Source organism: Trachurus japonicus, chromosome 16 (genome assembly GCF_045865225.1).
Source record: "Trachurus japonicus isolate A0001 chromosome 16, Traja_1.0".
Taxonomy (NCBI): Eukaryota; Metazoa; Chordata; class Actinopteri; order Carangiformes; family Carangidae; genus Trachurus; species Trachurus japonicus.
Genome location: NC_140922.1, coordinates 13,019,022 through 13,038,237, shown reverse-complemented (window position 1 = coordinate 13,038,237; position 19,216 = coordinate 13,019,022). Strand labels below are relative to the sequence as shown.

The window sequence follows — 19,216 nt, the reverse complement described above, 5'->3', positions numbered from 1 at the left end:
CATTCTTCTTTTTGTGTGTTTGTATTTCCATTTATGTCCATATTTAGAGTGTATTGTGGTTGTATAAGGTTGAAATCTGTATATTTTTACTGTTTAAAAACCCAACTGGGGACAAGAGATGAAAATGAGCCATAGCTATAAAGTCTGCTGCATATCAGCTTTATTCTCTGTGTTGGAACCATGTTAAACTGCATCAGAGCAACGATCAATTCAGTTCAATGCAATGCTCACTTCAGGTTTGAGCACACGGGCTCCACAATAAAGCTAAATAAGCTGTGGCGAGAAAAACGATTTCTTAATTTTAGTGCCTGGCTGAGAGCGATCACAAGCATCTAGCTGCGCTGAACATGCTCCCTGTTGCTCTGGCTTTCCTCTCCTCTCCCTGCACCTCCACGAGCTGCTGCAGAGGATTAGCCAGTGGATGCTGTTGTCAAAATCCCTGCCTAAATTTGAAAGTACCGAATCAGCCCGATTTTATTGTCATTCCCAATTGAGATCCGGCAGGGGCCGGCCCTTCTTGTAAAGCGTACAGAGAGCTGACAGAATTACTCTTGTAATACAGATTCTTGTCAAGAAAGGAAATGGCAGGCTACACCTTTGACTGCACTTCTCTTTATTTCTGCCTTTCTTCTTATCCGCCACCCTTTTCTCCATCTCTGACGCCACTTTACCAGCTGTCTGCTGCACACACTCTCCCTCTCCTCAAAATCCATTTTCCTTGCCATCTCTCCAATTTGGGTTTGTATTCCTGTCAAAAGTTACTTCTCTCTCCTCTCTGCTTCACTTTCAACATGTGCCTGGGGAAAAAAATAATTATTTCATCTGGGTATATTTTCTCTTCCTTTCTTTCAATTTCCCTCACCAGTCTCCCAAAGCACACAGTCTCTCTCTCCCACTCTCTCTCTCTCTCCTGTTCTTTACCAAGCAGTGCTAAACATCCCTGTTCACACACATGAGAGTGAGAGCTAGCCCTCTGTGTCCACTTGTAACAGGAACACAAGAAATGCATTATCACCTCAGGCTCCGCAGAGCTCAAGCACATGCGGAGTGGCAACGATGTCTGTGCAAACTTGGAGCCAGATGCTGCTGCACATTTCTGTCTTATCAAAGGGTATTACGCTAAAATTTAAATGCAAATTCTCCCTAAATTCCATCCAATTATTTTTAATGCGTCGCTCAAGTCACTTCTTAAGTCTTCTCAAAGTCCATGCTGGTAAATCCGCTTGTGAATGATAATTCATGTTTTATTCTACCCTTCTGGAGAACACTTAAATGATTCAAGAGAGAGATGTAAAGGAGCCACCCCTGGCTGCCAGTGCAGACCCACTACAGACCCACTACAGACCCAGACACATCCTAACAAAGCACCAGTGGAATTTATTTAAGTGGGTGAGAAAAGGACATCTCATAAACACATGCTGTTGGATGAGCCAGCAGAAAAACTGCAATATGTATGCTGTGTGAATAACTCACCCCCCGCTCAACACACACACACACACACACACACACAATACTGGGGATGCCAAAAAAGGGAATATTTCTTATGAAGTCACATCCTGCATGACCGTAAGCTCCAAGTGGCCGCAAGTAATGAGGGAGATGGGGTGGAAGTAACGTCTACTGCAGCCTCCCAAAAAACATGCATGGTCACGTACACACACGCGCTCTCATACACACACACACACTATTATGGTCATCAGTTGTCTGATTCTGAGTTGGGCTGCACCTAGAGCATAGCTTAGTAGTATTCTGTGTCAGCATGTTAAGTTATTGACCAGTGTGTGTGTGTATGTATGTGTATATATGTGTGTATATACGTATGTGTGTGTGTGTTAATGAGGGGTGGGCAGGGGGCCAGTTGCAGGCTAGAGGCAGACTTGGCTCCATCAGACCTGTTCTCTGGCAGTTTTCGCATGACCGGAGACGCACACTGACAGACACAGATGCAGGCAGACGCGCGCACACACACACACACACGCACACATATATATCCAAACCCAGGGCAGGAAAGGGGCAGAGCTCCTTGCCCTTGAAGTGTCTCCTATGATGAGTCTTAAAAAGGGAGAAAATGGGGGCAGTGTTTAGCTCAGTTGGTAGAGCGCCTGCCCCATGTGTTGAGGCTATAGTCCTCGCTGCAGGCGGCCCCGGTTCGAGTCCCGCGTCGGACGGCCCTATCCTGCATGTCATTCCCCCCATCTCTGCCTCCCATTTCCTGTCACACTCTCAACTGTCCTATCGAATAAAGGCATGAAAAGCCAAAAATATACTTTAAAAAAAAAAAAAAAAAAGGGAGAAAATGTACCAAACTAGGAGACAAACTCTTTTCTCGTGAACTGAAGAGCCCCTCAGATCACGTGAGGGATTCAAATGGGAGATTTAATAATTTTAGGTTCAGATGAGCCACCCCTGTAAGGAGCGATGGGGAAGAAAACAAGATAGAAGAGGGAGGGAATCTGGGTTAGCCACACAAGAAACCCCCACCCCTCGAGAGGAGCCTGGAATAGAGGGATGGATGGAGGGATGGAGAGTACTAAGCTGTGATTAAGGAAGAGCTACTGGTATTTAAGAGTTAAGCTTGGAGAGAGAGAGAGAGAGACAGCATGGACATGAGAAGGAGAGAGAGAGAGAATGCTAGGGGCAGGAGTCTCTTCTCTGAGCAGGGAGATCAGCACCAGACTTGCAAAGGCTGAAAGACAACCTGAGAGAGATAAGGAGGGATGAGGGGAGAGCATATGCTAACTGAGAGGATGAGAGATGCAATGAAAAGAGCAAACTGCAGCGAAACAGATAGTGGGGGAGAGATAAATCGAAGGGGGGGGGGGGCAGGTAGGATACATGTGTGTGTGACTAAGCAGCAGGATCGAAGATGAGAGGAGGAGAGGCAAGGAGAGGAGAGGACATCCATCCCTCTCTCTGCCTCCAGGTGAACAGGACAAGACTGAGGGCAGAGGACACCAGCAAACACCCACACAGACACACACACTCGTGTGTGTGTCTGTGTGTGCGTCTGTGTCATGCAGCTGTGGGGTATAAGGGAGAGGGGGACCTGCTATGTAGCAGGTGCTGGCCATTTCACGCCTGTCGGCCCCTCTTAGCCCTGTTTGTCTACACGCATTCACATTAGCCTCCATCGCACCTCCATCTGGAGTCAGTCCACATCTCTCTCTCCCTCTGTTTCGACTATTACGCACTCTTTCATTTCACTTAAACCACCACTCTTTCTGTCTGAACACCTCTCTCCATCTCTCAGCTTTCTTCAAACCTTCGCTCTGACACTTGCTGGTTGCCACAGTCACCCCTTAACTGCCAGCGAATTTAGCTCACATCTTATCCTCCTCCTCCTCTGCCAGTGAGTAAGAGAGGAGTGGGAAGGAGGGAGGAGGTGGTCGGCTGTGAGAGAACAAGACCAGATGGAGGAGGGAGATGACAGGACAAGGGAACTGTGGGACGTTCAACACGGGAAGAGACCACAGAGACCAGAGTGAAAAAAGAAAGAGGAGAGAGAAAAAAAGAAGGAGAAAGTGGGATGAAGAATGAGAGAGAGGAGTGGAAACGCAGGATAAAAAAAGACAGAGCGAAAAAAAGAACGGATGGTGGAGTGAGAAGCGAAGCAGCCAGGAGCTGAAGCAGCAAAGGGTGACTGATCCGCTCTGAGAGGCTTGGAGACAGACAGACACACACGCTATGCTGAGAGATAGTGGAGGCCAGTAGCAGTGGAGATAGGATGCAGTGGCACAAGATTCCCATGGGAGTTTTAAATGCCGTCAGCATCCAGCCTCTCTCCCTCCATCCCTCATGCCTTTGCTCTCTCCCCTTCTCTGAGTGTCAGGACTGCATGCTGGCACAGATTTATCCTGGTGCACGTTCCCTTGCTTCTTCTTTTTTTTTTTACTCTGTCTCCATCTTCCCCACTCTGCTGCCTGGATCTTTGTATGCTCCCTGGTTGTTGCTTGTACTACACAGTTGGAGATGGTGGCATCCTTTGTGTTACAGAAGACGGCAACACTACGATACAGCAGCAGAGAGTGGCCCCAGAGGAGTGGTGACGCATGCCGTGGCACCACAAGGGACTGAAGGAAAGATGGTGGGGGGTGAGAGAGAAAGAATGAAAAAGTAGTGATATATAGAGAGACTGAGCAAGAGGACAAGGGAAAAAAAGGAAATGAGGGCACGAAGAAGGAGCCGGGTGGCTCTTAAGATGTAGCCACCAGAGAAAGGCACTTTTTCTCCCATTAGGTGCAAGGTTTACGTGTATGTCAGCAGAAAATAACTTCCGGTTAAGTGCAGGCATGAGCCAAAATAGTGGAGGGGGGATGTATTTTGTATGAGGTGAAATGCAGGAGTGAATCCTGTTGAGGGGTGTAGCCCAAACTACTGAGGAGGAGACAGGAATGGAAGTACGGGCTGCTTTCCATCTCTACTGGCTCCAGTCTGGATGGTGTGATTTCCAAGACTTAAGATACCAAGATACAAAACAACAAGCTGAACAGTACAGAGACAGATGTACACACCTGCATACATACAACAAATAAAGATCACAAATAGGAACCAGCAGACGCACATACACATAATCAATTCTCGTCGCAAGTCTCGTCTCAGCTAAACCCGAGGCATCACTGAAAATCCACTTTGTGTCAAAGTCAACAGTGTCACTGTCAGTAAAATCTATCACTTATACTGATTGCAGACTTCTCTTCAAGACAGTGACTCTAACGGAAAGTGCTCATTTAACTTTGCTTTAACATCTTCTGTCATTACTGATGCACGAGGGTACTGCTGAGAAGCTACTCACTCGCTCTTTTTGATCATGACATTATGGAGGGGGCGGCCTGCTCTCTCTCATTTAAGAAAAGCAAAAATTTCAATGAGAAGGACCATCCAATTCCACATGCGACACACAGAAGAAGAGACATGCATTCTAAATACGACACAGAGAAGGATGGATGAAAAGTTGAAGGGGAGAACCCAAAAGTGCACAAGTGCATGCATGCACACACGCACACACACTCACAGATGCACACACATACTCCCTTCTGCAGTCACAGATGTACACACACACACGCACACACACACATAATGGACAGAGCAGCTTTAGCCCTAAACTTAAGTCCCAAGACCCAAGACAGTCCTCAGCACAGAGAGTGTGTACGTGTGTTTGTGTTTGTGTTCATGTGACATGTGAAGCAGAACCTGGTTTATCCCTGGGTACAGACATTAGAGCATAGCACACCAGGAAATGTGTAACATGTGTGATGAAACTGCACTTTGTTCCAGTGTATCAGATTGGAGGATATAAATGTTTTCACATACAAAGCGGAGGACAGTTTAGATGATGAACAAGACCCAAGTGGGGTTTTTTACTTCACCACTGCAATGTCCACTGCTTTACTTGGCATGTTTTCTGTGAACTATTTATATGTGTGAGATTAGCAACTTCTGCAAATTAAACATGGCTGTGGTTTTAATGCATCTGTGATGACAGCAATGGTTTGAATGCTATTTATCATGTAGACAAGTGCAGGAAACATCTGGTCCTAATTGATTTCTTGCGTGACGAATACCACACATAATGTCCTTAAAGCTTGTTCAAGTATATTTTTAGATGTTATCTGACCTACATCTTGAGAAGCATTTGGTTATTTACCTTTTTGTGTGCATGTGTTGCGGTGTGTGCTTTTTTTTTTTTTTGTGGCCCTCACCTCTGACAAAGATTGCGACCTGCTCCCTGCTGGTGCCAATGCGGTTCCTGACCTCACAGACAAAAGTGGTGTTGACGGCCTCGTCCACCTTCAGCACCTTCAGCTCGTTGTCTTTGATCAGCACCGTGTCTGGCAGCTCTCCTGACATCCTGCAGAGACGTGAGAATATTTACCATGAGAGCGGAGAAAAAGGAAAATAAAAAGGAGAATAGGATTGTGGTTTCACTTTTGAGCGTAGGGAGAGCATTTAAGACAGATGTACAGAAATGAGCTGTACTCTGTAAAGTCATCAAATTCCACTAATCTTGATCGGCAGTGCAAAACCAATCAGTTTCTCCTCCTCAATAGGCAATCCATTATCACAGAGTGGAGGAGAATACGGTGGGGACAGGAGGAAAATCAAAACAGCTGGATCTGAGCCCAAAATCTCATCTCTCCCATTTTAAAGTCCCAGACTTTTCTTTTTTTCAAATTTTGTCACAGTTATGTTAATAGCTGATAATGCAGGAAAAAGGGAGAGTGGGACTCATATTGCGTCTCTCATTATGCGAGGGTTAAATCTCAAGTCACAGAGTCCATTATGAGAAATTATACGGCTATCTCCATAATCAGAGCATGGGGCTGTAGTGGCAATAATAAAAGCGCTGATTACAGCTCTGTGAAGAGTCTGGACCCAGGAATGAAGGACAAAAAGCAGAAAATTAGACAAAAAGAAACAGAAAAGAGAAAGTAAGAGACCTATGGAAAAGAGACAGGGAAGAGGATGTGCTGATACTCACGTCTTCCACTGGACTGAGATTGGAACCGGGTTTGAATTAGCTTGGCAGGTGAGCATGACATTTGTCCGACCCACGTACCAATTATTGTCATAACCCGCTATTGTCACCTGAGGAGCGTCTGAGGGAAGGACAGATGAATGGAGGACGGGAGGAGAAAGAAAAAAACAGCAATGAGTTTAATTAGTTACTCCAAGGTCTGAAATCATGTTAGAGTATGAACAGCACTAGGAATTAATTAGTGTTGGGTGGTGTGTGTGTGTGTGTGTGTGATCTTACATTGGACAACTAGCTTCAATGGGAAGCTCTCTGGTTTGGTCTGAGTCCTGTGTGCCACCACACAGCTGATGTCCTTCCCGTTGTCTGCCGCTGTAGGAATCATAGAGTACTCGCTGGTCACTGTCACGGTGTTGTCTGCACTTGACTTGGACACCATTGTCCCATTGCCATTGGCTGTGGTCACCCAGGAGATCTTGGCAGCGGGGCGGCCGTCGACAGACTCACAGCGCGCCACAACGGCCGGCTTAGTGCCTGCATTCACTGTCACGATGGAGGCCGAGTTCTGAGGCTTAGCTGATGGATGGACGGATTGATGCAAAGATGGAGGGTGGAGGGAGAGAGGAGGGGATGCAGAGTAGCAGAGAGAAGATTAAAGGATGTAGAGATAGATAAAATGGAAATACAACAGCTGAGGGAAAAGATAATGTGCACCATTATTGATAAACAATTTGAGTCACCAGTCTGGCAAAGGCAAATCCAAAACCTCAATCTCCACACATCCTCTGTACCCCGCTCACCCAGACTCTCTCTACTGTCCTTTCTCTCTCTCCACAGCCTCCATTGATAAACAATTATGAGCAGCAGTGCAAACACACCCAAACCCTAAATCTTCCTTCACTCTCCTCCCATTTCTTTAATCTACTCCCTCTCTATCCCCTATCACCTGCCATTGATAACCTATTTCCCTGACTGGTGCAGTGCATTTCCATACACAAATTCTCAATCTCCACATGATCTCTGTCAGTACCCACCCCCTCTACTCTATCTCACTCCTTATGGCTCCTCGATTGCCCTCCGTGACACTAGCGCGGGATCAGAGGAGAGCGGGCAGGACAGAAGCTGACAGCCGGCATGACAAGCAGCCGGATCAATATAAAGCCTGAGGGGAGGCAGGCAGGCATGATGCGTTGGAGGGAGAGGAGAGCGCACAAGAGGCACTGGTGCTGGGCCAAGGTTAGACCAATGGTTCCATTGCATTAACAAGAACACAATTGATCTGACAATACCACTTAAAACAGCAATTAAACCCAGCTGGACAAGCTTTTAACCTGCATACAGCCTTTGGTGGAGGGAGGGAGGGAGTGACAGAGACAGAAAGAGAGGACAAGGCTCTTCTTTCATAAATACATAATAGCAAGCATGGTAAAACTGTAGTAAACGGTATAAATTATGTCAGTGACCTACCCAGCATGACCAGTTGGGTGATGCCCTGCTCATTGCCGATGGGGTAGGTGGCATATTCACAAATGTACCTCCCCTCATCATTCATCCTGACATCAGTGATCTGAATAGAGGGACTGGTCAGGTCTGGAGGACTGGGTGAAAAGCTGACCCTGCCCTTCACAGGCGAGTCAGGGTAGTTGGGTGCAAACTTTGGGTGAAGCACAGCGATGTTGATCCTCTCCCCTCCCGTTGGCTCGTAAAGCCACGTGACCTGTGGTGGAGCAGACACAGTGAGTGGTTAGGATGTGTACACGGTGAAATCAAACAGGCCTCATTCGTCATGGTGTTGATAAGTGACACTGGAGGGGGTTTTGAGACGTCCACATTTCTCTTTAAACTCCACAGGGCAGCGTCCACAGCATCATAATTAAATGAGTGGAGCTGGAATGAATATGGATGAAGAGTTGTTCATGATCATCTCTCTCTCTCTTTCTCTTTTCTCAGCTGCTCTTCATTGAACCAAATGGAACCGGTCACTTCCTCCTTCATTGAGAAGTACAAAGAACTGTTTCCATTACCATACTCAATCCCCTGAAGCAAAATGAAGCTTAGTATTGTTTGTTTGGAGTAATAAAACATTGTGTCTAAATGTGATGAAGGAAAAAAACTATTACAGCCTCAGGATTTTTTCTGTGGGCTGTGATTTGTTAGATTAAGATTTAGAGTGCCAAATAAACAAGACACATGGACTTCAAAGCACTCAATGTTTATTTCAGATCACTATGAATCACTTTTATCCACCTGTTTCATACCTGCAGAATCAGGTTAATGCACAATTGACTTAATTTAAAGGAAAATAAAGAAATGTATTTGTTTAGACAAATATTATATTTTACTGTATGTTCACTTCAGTTGTAGTCCTAGATAAACTCAGCAATTCACATTGTGTCAAGTCAGCACAATGAGCTGCATTTTCAGGATGTGACCGACATTTTCATAAGAATGTAATATTATGAAGTACGAGTGTGGTGGGATTAGGATAAGAAAGTAATTAAAGCAGAAGTAAGCGATATTTCTGTGTTAATATATGTCTTAAATAGTTATATCTTCCAACAGCAATCACTTACATGGAGTGTTTGGACCGAAACACGGGTCTCTCAGTCCCTCTGCTCTGCTCTGAGCCGAGGAGAAAACTTTTCTTGTATCCTATAAGTTTTATCCAATGAGGAGAGAGAACGGCATGAAGGGCTGTGTGTGCAGCCAAGGGATGCGCGTGAATGTGGTGACGTAGGGACGAGGACCAATAGATCCATGACGAGGGCGGGGGCTGCTAACTCCATCGGCTGACAAGAAGTTATGGTGCGTTCAAGGCAACTCGTAACTCGTGTTTTTTCGACCTGTGAAGTCGTACCAGTTAGATCTTGTGCGAGTTCACTGGTCGGAAAAACACGAGTGGCCGTTATAGTGACTTTCACAGGCAACAGGTCGGAGAAACGCGAGTTGCGGGTTGCCTGGAACGCTACAAAGTCATAAGTCGTGACTTGAAGCTGTAACTTACGGTTTCAAAAGCCTGCCTGGAACGCAGCATTAGCCAAAACGACCGGATCGCTTACTTCTGCTTTAAACCCTAACTGAAAAAAAAGGAAAGAAAAACAACTGCATCGTGTCTGTGTGTATCTGACCATCGTGAGCTGGATTCCAGTGGCATCGGTGAAGGCACAGCGTAGGTTGACTGTTTGGCCGGGATACGACGAAACCTCTGGCTCCACCTTCACTCGCTGAGCAGTTGCTCCTGGAAGAAACCAAGACAAAGACAGAGAAACATTAATGTCTGTTGTTTCCTTTATTTCCAAACTAGGAGAGGAGACAAAGAAAGGAAACAGATGAATAGTATCGGTACAACGCCTGCCGGTGATAAATGAGGACAGTGGGGAAGTGTCTGGTACGACAGAGGACAGCATTAGTGAACCCAGGCAAGTAGGCCAAGAGTCTGGTATCTCTCCATGACTGTGCGTGTGTGGATGAAGAGGCCGAAAAAGAGAGGGATGTATTCTGGGGAAAAAAGAAGAGGAAAGCCAGTCCTCTTTTGCTCATGGGTCATAAATCATCAGGATGGGTTTCGCTTTTCTATAGCCTGCCATTTGCTGTGCCGACACATTCCTGCGCAACAGCTAAGAGTCAAAATAAATATGCTTTCCTTGGTGTGTTGTGGCAGTGGGTGTGCGAGAAACAGAAAGAGTGAGGGAGCTTTAGAACGACAATCTGTCCGTGTGCGTGTGCAATGTGTGTGTGTGTGTGTGTGTGTGTGTGTAATCCAGGTCTCTGTGAAAATGTAATTACTTGTATGAGTAAGCGCGCATTAGTGTATGTCAGCAAGATGGTAGCTGTTTTAAGTAAGAATGGATTACCTGCAGATACATAACTTCAAATGTCTGCAGCCGGGGTTACATGTGTGTGTGAGTGTGTGTGCCCTTTCAGTGTGTTTACTGGAAGGATATAGTAGACACACGCACACACACACACACAAAACAGTATCAACGAAACACAATTTCCCCTAAAGACAAACAATTACTTGCGGAACTAGTTCCACCAGTTTGTGCTGAGCCAAAGCTGTTGTGTTGAAACTAATATGATCTTGAGGGCTGATGGAACGCACACATACACCCACATGAAACCCATAGGGTGCGAGATAAGAGGAAAGGGCAGCGCTGTCCTTTTCTTTTGACGAGCAATAAACACCACACCGTCTCTTCTCTTGGGAGATCTGAGATATCAATACGGAGGAAGAGAAGAGGGAGGAATGAGCGAAAGACTGAGTGGGAAAGTGGAAGAAAACAAGCCTTTCCTAGAATAACACCAGTTCTCCCAGGACCAGCCCAATTTACAACCACAAAACAACCCCCTTGTAGCCGCAGAGGAACCTCTGGACGACCACTAAGCGGCCCGTGGGAGCGGCAGAGAGCCTTATAGCTGCTGGAGAGAGGAGCCGCTCGCTCTTTTTTACTCCCTCTCGGACACACACGCAGACACACAAGCATATCTGTGCAAGTAGACGCACAAAAGCACGTGCACTCACACATTCAGACACATATGAGTCCCAAGACAGCTTTATTGGCTTGTTATCTTTCCAATATATATCTTTCAAAAGAGTATTTAGTGAGGATCAATCTCCTGTCTGTCCACCTGAGTTAGTCTGACTGACTACAAATTAGCTGAGGGACAATGGGAGCTGGAATCAGGAGCAGCAGAGGAAGAAAAATGGGGATAAAAGGTTAGTGAGGCCCTTGATTAGCTGTCTTGATTGGGGTGTCTGGACAGAGTCAGACTGAGAGGTCATTACACAGTGTGGCATTGGAAGATGACTTACTGTGCCTCAGCACCAAGCAAAATGCTGTACAGTAGTATTTAGTTGTTACTTGTTTCACTTCACTGACTACTGCATAAAATTGCATTTAGTTTTTAGAATTCCTTTCGTTTACTCTTAATTATTTCATTAATGCACATGAAGCCATGTTATTTTGGTGTTGCTGAGCGTGTGACACACTGTGGAGCATAATTGTTGCTAAACCCATTATCATTGTGACAAAAAAAGTAGTGGAACAGGAAAATGCAATTAGCATGTTTTGAGAGTCTATCTACAGTGCTGCTGACTTAGGGTAGTTTGCTTGGCTTCAACAACATCTGATAATGTGCCTAGTTCTGGCTTACAGACGGTGCAGACTAATTCTTGGGTTTACAAACAAGTCTTAGCTGTTTGTATGAAGTCAGGTCAGCTGTGCTTCACTGGGGGTCTTTTGAGATTAGCTTCAGAGGAGTGTGTATAGTTTTACCAGGTGCTTCAGTGGAATATAATTACTATTCAATTGATAAGTGCTCTCAGCAGCATACAGACTACAACTCAGTTTATTTTTGTCTTCAACCTTGAGGAGGGAGAAAAAAAAGTCCACATTTCCAGGAGGAAAAGCTTGCATTAGTCGGGCTGTCGGCCATTGTGCGGGCTAATGCTGATTGATTGATGCGCTCATTTGCAACACAGTCAAGTCGGGCTATGGCTGCGTTTGTCTGCATTTGCCTGCAGTTGTCCATTTTACAGAAGTCAAAAGTAACAGCTAACAAGCCCATTTAAACTTCAGTAATTATAATTGTGTTACTTAATTTGAAAAAAGTTAATCCCAACACCACTCTGCTTCAATTTTTGTGTGTTTGTGTGCAAAAATTTTGCACAAAAACACATGCAAGCATGCAGAGCTGTAGTGTTTGTCTATAATAATGTAGGGAAGACCTGAGCCGGGCTGGGCCGAGCCTGTTGTCTGTCATTTTGAGGCAATAAGAGCAGAGCCAACACAGGTCAACTCCTGCCAGAGCTTAGATGAGAGACAGGCTGGCCTTATGAGACTCCATACAACCCCGGGGAAATGAATGTTACACACAAGACATACAAAGACTTGCACGCCATCATCCTCCATGATAGTCCCCAAACCCCAGCACTGTGGACTCAGAGACTCGGTGTCAATACAATGGCAGACAGAAGGAAAAAGTCAGCGTCTTTGTGTGCGTGTGTGTGTGTGCACACGTACATGGACACGACAGACTGGAAATGCCGAAGCAAGGCAGCATTTGAAATAGTAATTGTCAGTATAAATATTTAGAAAGGAATGGATTGTTCACAGAAAGAAAGCGAGACGGGGAGGGGGAGAGAGACGCAAACTAAAGGGAATTACAGAAGACGGTTCAAGGGTAAGAGTGAGAAGAAAGGAGGGAGCGACACGGGGAGAGAAAGAGAGGGTTGGAGGGGAGGAGAGTGAGAACAGAAGCCTTGTGTCACCGCTGCTCTGCTCTACTTTACAGTAGCTCGGCTGCCTGCAGGTGACATACAAGAAACACACACCACGCCAAACACACGTGAAGCAACAAATGCGTGCACACACAAGCTGCCCTCTTCAGCATCCTCAAATAGTCAGATGCCACCATCCTGAGGACTGTCACCTATCATCATGTCTTTGACGCCCACATGATGAGACGCATGCACACGCACACACAGACACACACACTCACACTCACATTATGTTGATGGCATTGCGACAGCCCTGTCATATTAACACAGTCCTCTCTGATCCCTTGCCTGGTCATGCTGACATTTCCATATTTCCCACCATTCGTCTGTGAAGAGGGAAAATGAATCAGGAAGGATGGAGGAGAGGAAGTGTGCTTGGAGGATGGAGGGATGAAAGGAGGAGACGAAAGACAGCCTAGGAATGCCAAAGTGATGGAGGGTGAGCGTGGAGGAGGGTGAAGTGTAGGGAAAGTGGGGATGAAAGGGTATGAAGAGAACGTGGTGCCAGGAATAGAGAATGAAAGCGGAAGCGAAAAAGGAGGAAGTGGTGAGAGAAGAGGAGAGGAGGAGGAGACGGTGTGAGCTATAAACAAGGTTAATAGAAGACAGCTGAGGGACAAAAGAGGGAGACATTCAGGAGAGGGAAATAGTGAGTGAGTGAGTGAGTGAGAGAGGAAGTAGGTGGGAAAAAAAGGCGACCAAGAGCGATGTGATGGGAGAAACTAAAAATGGAGAGGTGGAGAGAGGGTGGGGGTGGGGGGGTGGCACAGGTAGAGAGAAACAGAGCGAGGAGAAGCAGATGAGAGGGAGAAGACTCCACACCTGACCTTGTGAGAAACACTGTGGCTGCGAATAGAGAGACAGAAAAAAACTACACAGTGAAACAGTGTGAATGAGCCAGAGAAAGCAAGAGAGCGAGTCACGCGCCCAAAAAAAGAAGAAAAAAACCCCGGAAAAATCCTAATTTTCTCCACGAGCCCATTTGAACCAGCCGTGGCTTATAAAAACGAGCATACGCTTATCAGGCTGTGTCCGCCTGCCTCGCTGCCTGGCTGGCTGACTCCGACGCCTAATGGCATTCATGTCCTCTGCCTGATCCCCACTATAGTGGAGAAAAGCACAGCGTCAGGGGGACAGGGAGCGCAGGCCATCACCTAAAATATCTAATGGCCTTCAGAGCTCAGTGACTCTGCCATTTCATCAAGCTAGAGGCTATGCACTGTCAGGTGGGCTAGAATGAAGCTTCCCCATTCCCCCACGTTCTTGAAGATTGCTTCCTCGCAGTTCATTGTGTATGTATGTGTGTGTCAGAGAGAAAATATGTGGGTGTGTTTTCCTTTGGCCTTTCTAGCACACTGCTGTCTCAATAAGCACCTTCATTATTCTTCCAGGTCTGTGTGAATTTCTCCATTTCCATTATTGTCTTGTTGTTGTTGTTATTGTTGGGCCCACCTTCTCCACTCCTCAAGAATAATAGCACTGATATAAGCAGCAGCGAGTGCTGGATGGAGCATCACGCTCCCGTCCTGATGGGATCTGTCTCCGCCTGCTCTGGCTCTCACTTTTCTTACTCAAACTTAATCTTTTTTTTTTCTTACAGGGAGGACTTAGATTGATTCTCCGCTGAGTTTTGGACCCGAGAGTGGGGTTTGTGATGTCATGAAATGAGTTTTCATGATGCTGGGAGGGAAATCCTCCGTCAGATTTCACGATACAAAGTCTCGGTGGCTTAATGATGTCTGCCACAGATCAAAATAATGCAATGCACAGTATCAACCAGCAAATCACAAGTCAATCGCTTGCGGCTCAAATCCTCTTCGGGTTCGTTCACTGGCAGAAATTGTCTTTATGCTCAATCCAGCGCAGTAATCAACCGGTCTTATGTCACTTATGTAGGAAGTCCCTCCAAACTGTTGAGTTGTTCATATGCAGAGCTCATCATCCTGCCTTCTACTGTGGTGGAAATTTTGATGTGGTCTTATTCTGTGGAAATCTGTTAGGATGATTAGTGTAACAACCTATTGTACCCTGGTATGTTAAAGGGGAACTACTGTATGTCCTGACGCTTTTCCGCTGTTTTGCCAACCCTCCTCCCTGCATTTGTTTTCAACAAAGCCAACAAGAAAGCAATCAATAGAGCGGTGGATAACGTTATTTATCATATATACGCGTTACGATGCGTATATCTGTGTAGTCCTATCTGTCATAAACAAGAGATTACTGGACATGGGGTGTGTTTGTGTTGCGGTGCTGCCGAGACCAGAGCTGTAACACCGGGTCGGAGGCACTGATCTTGCAAGGTTGGTTTTCGGCCAAGAGACGCGCTAGGTGGAAGGTAGAGAGCCTCCATCCCCGTAACAAGTTATCTCTGAAGCTGTTTAATTAAGGTAAAAATCTTGCATAATTTCTCTTTAAACCAGTGATTCTTAACCATAGGGCCGCGGCCCACGCTTGGGCCGCCAGCACCCCCCAGGGGGCCGCAAAAAACTTTCAGTTTTGCACCTGTGGGCCGCAAGGGCCACGCACTGCGTAAATCAGGCATGTCCAAAGTCGGCCTGCGTCTCTGGCCTCCAAACAGGATGACTGACAAGAGGGAGTGAAGCCTCTTGTCAGTCATCCAGGATCTTTGTCTCTGTGGGGGGAGGCGGGGCCGCTACCACACCTCTATGTACCACACACACAGTGCTGCATGTGAACCTGTGAGGAGCAACGCTAGGTAACGTCAGTGTTGCCAACTTGGCAACTTTCCAAACCCTCTTAACGACTTTCTTTTAGTCAAAAGCGACTAGCGACAAATCTAGCGACTTTTCCAGTGCTGTTACTGTTACAAACGCTTCTGGTTTGGAGACTCGGACGTGAAAGCACGTCGTCATCACTGCTGTTTCCAACGAGCAGCGGTGCTGCCGTGAGCCCCCCGCCCCCGTCCCTACAGCACTCACCTGCGGTGTCACGGAGCTGTCCCCGCTACAGAGACCCGCTCCACGCCGCTGACACCCCCACCACACCCGTCGACATACACAGCCTCAGTTCAGTCACTACTCACCTCATCTACTGTGATGACACACGGTCAATATCTACTGAAGTGCTATTTTGTTGAGACTTGATAAGAACATTTTTTGATTTTTGAAAAAAAAAAAAAAATTTCCAGACAAATATTTCTTTGTTTTATGTGGTCTTCAAATATGAAAAGCAGAGTGATTTTGGTAAAAACTTGTTTAAATTTGTTTATCTGTGAAGAAATGAAAAGAATGCCATTTGCAATAAAAAAAAAGTATTAAATAGTATTATATATATTATATAAATAGTATTTTATATATTTATTTAATGGGCCCCAGGCCACTTTGTACTATAAAAATTGGGCCTCAAGGTCAAAAAGGTTAAGAACCCCTGCTTTAAACCATCTGTTTGAAGTGAGGATGACCAGATGACCACAAGATAACCATGTGACTTACAGTATCGTAAATGCCTGTAGGGTAACATCTTGTATCTTGATTGCTTTATTACCTGGAGACTGCCAGAGGCTTAGAAGTCAGTATAAGAAGGGGCTGCCTGCAACCACTGGTCAGTGAGCACAACCCTGAGCTACTGGACTGCCATGTAGTTCTGTGCTGTGTCCCTCTCCATAGGGAATTAAACCAATGCATGTGATATTTCATTGGTCTTGTTTTCTTTTTTTTGACTCCCAACAACAGGCAGATCTAAAAAATTCCACAACACTACAATCAGGGAGTGCCCCTGACTGCATGACCACATGGGAATCCATGCTATTAGACATTCAAATCATCCCTGAACTTCTGCCAAACAAGAATCTGAAGTGTTAGGGAAAAAAAATGGCCATGGATGATCCCAGCAGGTCATGTTTCCTTTTCATTGTTCAGCGGTCTGGGGTTTTATTCTCAGCAGCACAACAGTATGTTCATGTTTGTGCACTGGCCTTGGATACAAGTGGTTTCTAAATGAAAGCACTAACAAATACAAGCATTGTGAGGCTCCCCATGTGTAATTTCTTTCTTTTTTGTTTGTTAGTTGCTGTTTTCTTTTCTTTCTTTCTTTTTTTTTTTGGAGACATTGGAGCTGAGGCACCGATTCAATTTCGCAATTATTACTTGAGTTGTAGTTTTGTACAATACAGCATGTAAGTATTTGGGCAGTGACACATTTCGTGTTATTGTGGATCTGTACTCAACAAAATGGGGTTGAAATGAAACAATAAGTGAGGTTAAAGTGCTGACTCGAAGCTTTGAGGGTGTTTCGGGGCATTTACTTCCATAATGGTCACCTCAGCTATGGGAATAAAACAGTTTTTCTTCAGTTTTCAAACAGTGGAGCTGGACAATGGGAAAGCTGCAATTCCTGTGCTATTTAACTAGAGTGGAAATTAACCCTGTACAATTAAAGTTTCACAATAATTATCATTTTAAGTCCATTGTTACATTAAATCCAACTCTTTCAGAGCTGACCTGTTTATCCCTCTCGGAGAGCAACAGCTTGTTCTTTCTCACCCAGTGCTCAATACCGTTCCTTTTATCGTTTTAAATAACCTAATATTGCAGTTTTGTGCCTGGTGCACCTGCTATTTGGACACTGACTGTTCATTTTCTTTTGCTACTCCGTTAGCTCCTTTGTGCGGCTTTGAAAACTCATAAGCGGTGACGGTCAAATGTGTATTAAAGCTGACATGTGCCATCTGACATTCTGCTCAAAATGACCTGCCTGTGCAGCTGCCCTTATAAGTGTGATTTCTCTGTGATGTTTCCATTATTACATCTGAACTAAAAACAGTGACACCGCTGTGGCTGTGTGTCATGTCCAAACTGCTGCTGGTCTGTACTAATAGCCGTTATCAGCTGGAGTCTGGAACAGCACCAACCTGAACCTGCCGTCTGCTGCTGCTGCCGCTGCCCGACACTGTTGCAGTACTGGTTACTCTGACCTTCACACAAAACACACGCACACATGAACGCAGGCACACATGCAGCACACACACTCCTACAATGAATGTGCATACAGTGTGCATGTGCACACACACATTTAGATGTGGATACTTTGGTATGCAGGGAGCAGAGTGGGAATGCAGCTTAGCTTTGACAGGCCAGGCAGTTTGACAAGCCAAGAATAAAACTAGGAAATGAAGACTTGAGATGTGTCTCGTCTTCTCGTTGACCTTTCCATTGGGCTCTCTATATGGGGCCAATCGATTGCACATGAGAAAGCTACATTTAGCCATAGCTACTGTGCATTACGGACTACTCTGATGACATCCTATCATAATCCATTCATGCTGTTGGCTTCACTTGCGGGAGCAATTTAGTCAAAAGCACCTCGGTTTGGTGAAGTAGCACACCTCAAAGAACTTCAAGGCTATCACATGTGATATAGTCTCAAAAGAAAAAAAAAAAAGAATCATCACAGATGTTCAAGTGGGAAATGTAACAAAGAAAAAAACAGTGGTTGGTGTTACAGCGAGGTTGCATGCAGGAGACAGGAGGTAAAAACCAACTCCTGTGATGCAAGAGGAGCAGGAGGGGGAAAAAAAAGGTGTGAGAAGAAGGGAGTGCTACATTTCACTTTGTTCACAGTGACATGATGAAATACATGATAACCGACTCTGAACACAGTGTGGAAAGAGAAGTGGAATCAGACGCACAGGCAGAAATGAAGAAGGAAAGCAGAAACGCATGAAATGCAGCAGAAGGGGAGCGAAGGAGAAAAAGGGGCTTTGGAGGGAGGGACACAGGGAGACAAGAACAGGCTTCAAAGTGGCAAGGAGAAATGAACAGCTGGAGGAGAAATCTGCACGGGGAGGTGTGTGTGTTTAGTGAATGTGCGTGTGTGGGTGTGTATACACATGCATCTGTATACTGATGCATATTCCTATTTAGTTGCCCGTTTAGAACAAACATGCCCTAGGACTCCAGTGAATATCATTTGCAAAAATAAGCATTTGCCAATTCAATTAAGTGCATCATTTTAATGAAAAAAGACCCAACAGGGTTTAAAAAAAAAACAACAACCTTCAAATAAAATATTAAGTTTCATACGTGGACACTTCACGGCACAAAATGCCACAGCTTCAACGTATCCAATCCTGAGCTTGACCTCGGTCTTGTCATGAAAGTCTATACACTATGCATGAGTTTGAGAGTAAGAGGAAACGGGCAAAGAAAAATTCACAATGGGATCTCCGAGCCATTTAACTGCAGGGGCGCTGACATGAAATTACATACACAATAGATATGCACACAGCTCTCTGTGGACCCTCTCTCACTCTCCCATCCTCTATCTTTCACTCTCTATTACATAGATTCTACAAACCAGCTACTTCAAGCCTCGCCAGCTCTGTCGGTCAAACCGGTCTGAAAAAGGTCTGGGTAATGTTTATTTTGAATGCAACTGGAAAGATGGGAGTGATCCATCAGACACACATGGTGGTTTCTTTTTGTTTTAGCGCAGTGTATCACACC

At 45.4% G+C, this 19,216-nt stretch overlaps 1 protein-coding gene across 3 annotated transcripts in view; it reads right to left on the bottom strand.

Annotated features, from left to right (window-relative positions):
• LOC146971979 (nectin-2-like) overlaps window positions 1-19,216 on the bottom strand; it is an 82,357-nt gene that overhangs the window by 39,628 nt on the left and 23,513 nt on the right. For all 3 annotated transcript variants that reach the window (XM_085801686.1, XM_085801687.1, XM_085801685.1), the window contains exons 2-6: window positions 9,601-9,710; window positions 7,940-8,189; window positions 6,755-7,048; window positions 6,479-6,596; window positions 5,700-5,848 (exon numbers count right to left, since the gene is read on the bottom strand). In XM_085801686.1, the coding sequence (XP_085657812.1) occupies window positions 5,700-5,848; window positions 6,479-6,596; window positions 6,755-7,048; window positions 7,940-8,189; window positions 9,601-9,710 (921 nt within the window). The remainder of the gene's footprint in view (window positions 1-5,699; window positions 5,849-6,478; window positions 6,597-6,754; window positions 7,049-7,939; window positions 8,190-9,600; window positions 9,711-19,216) is intronic.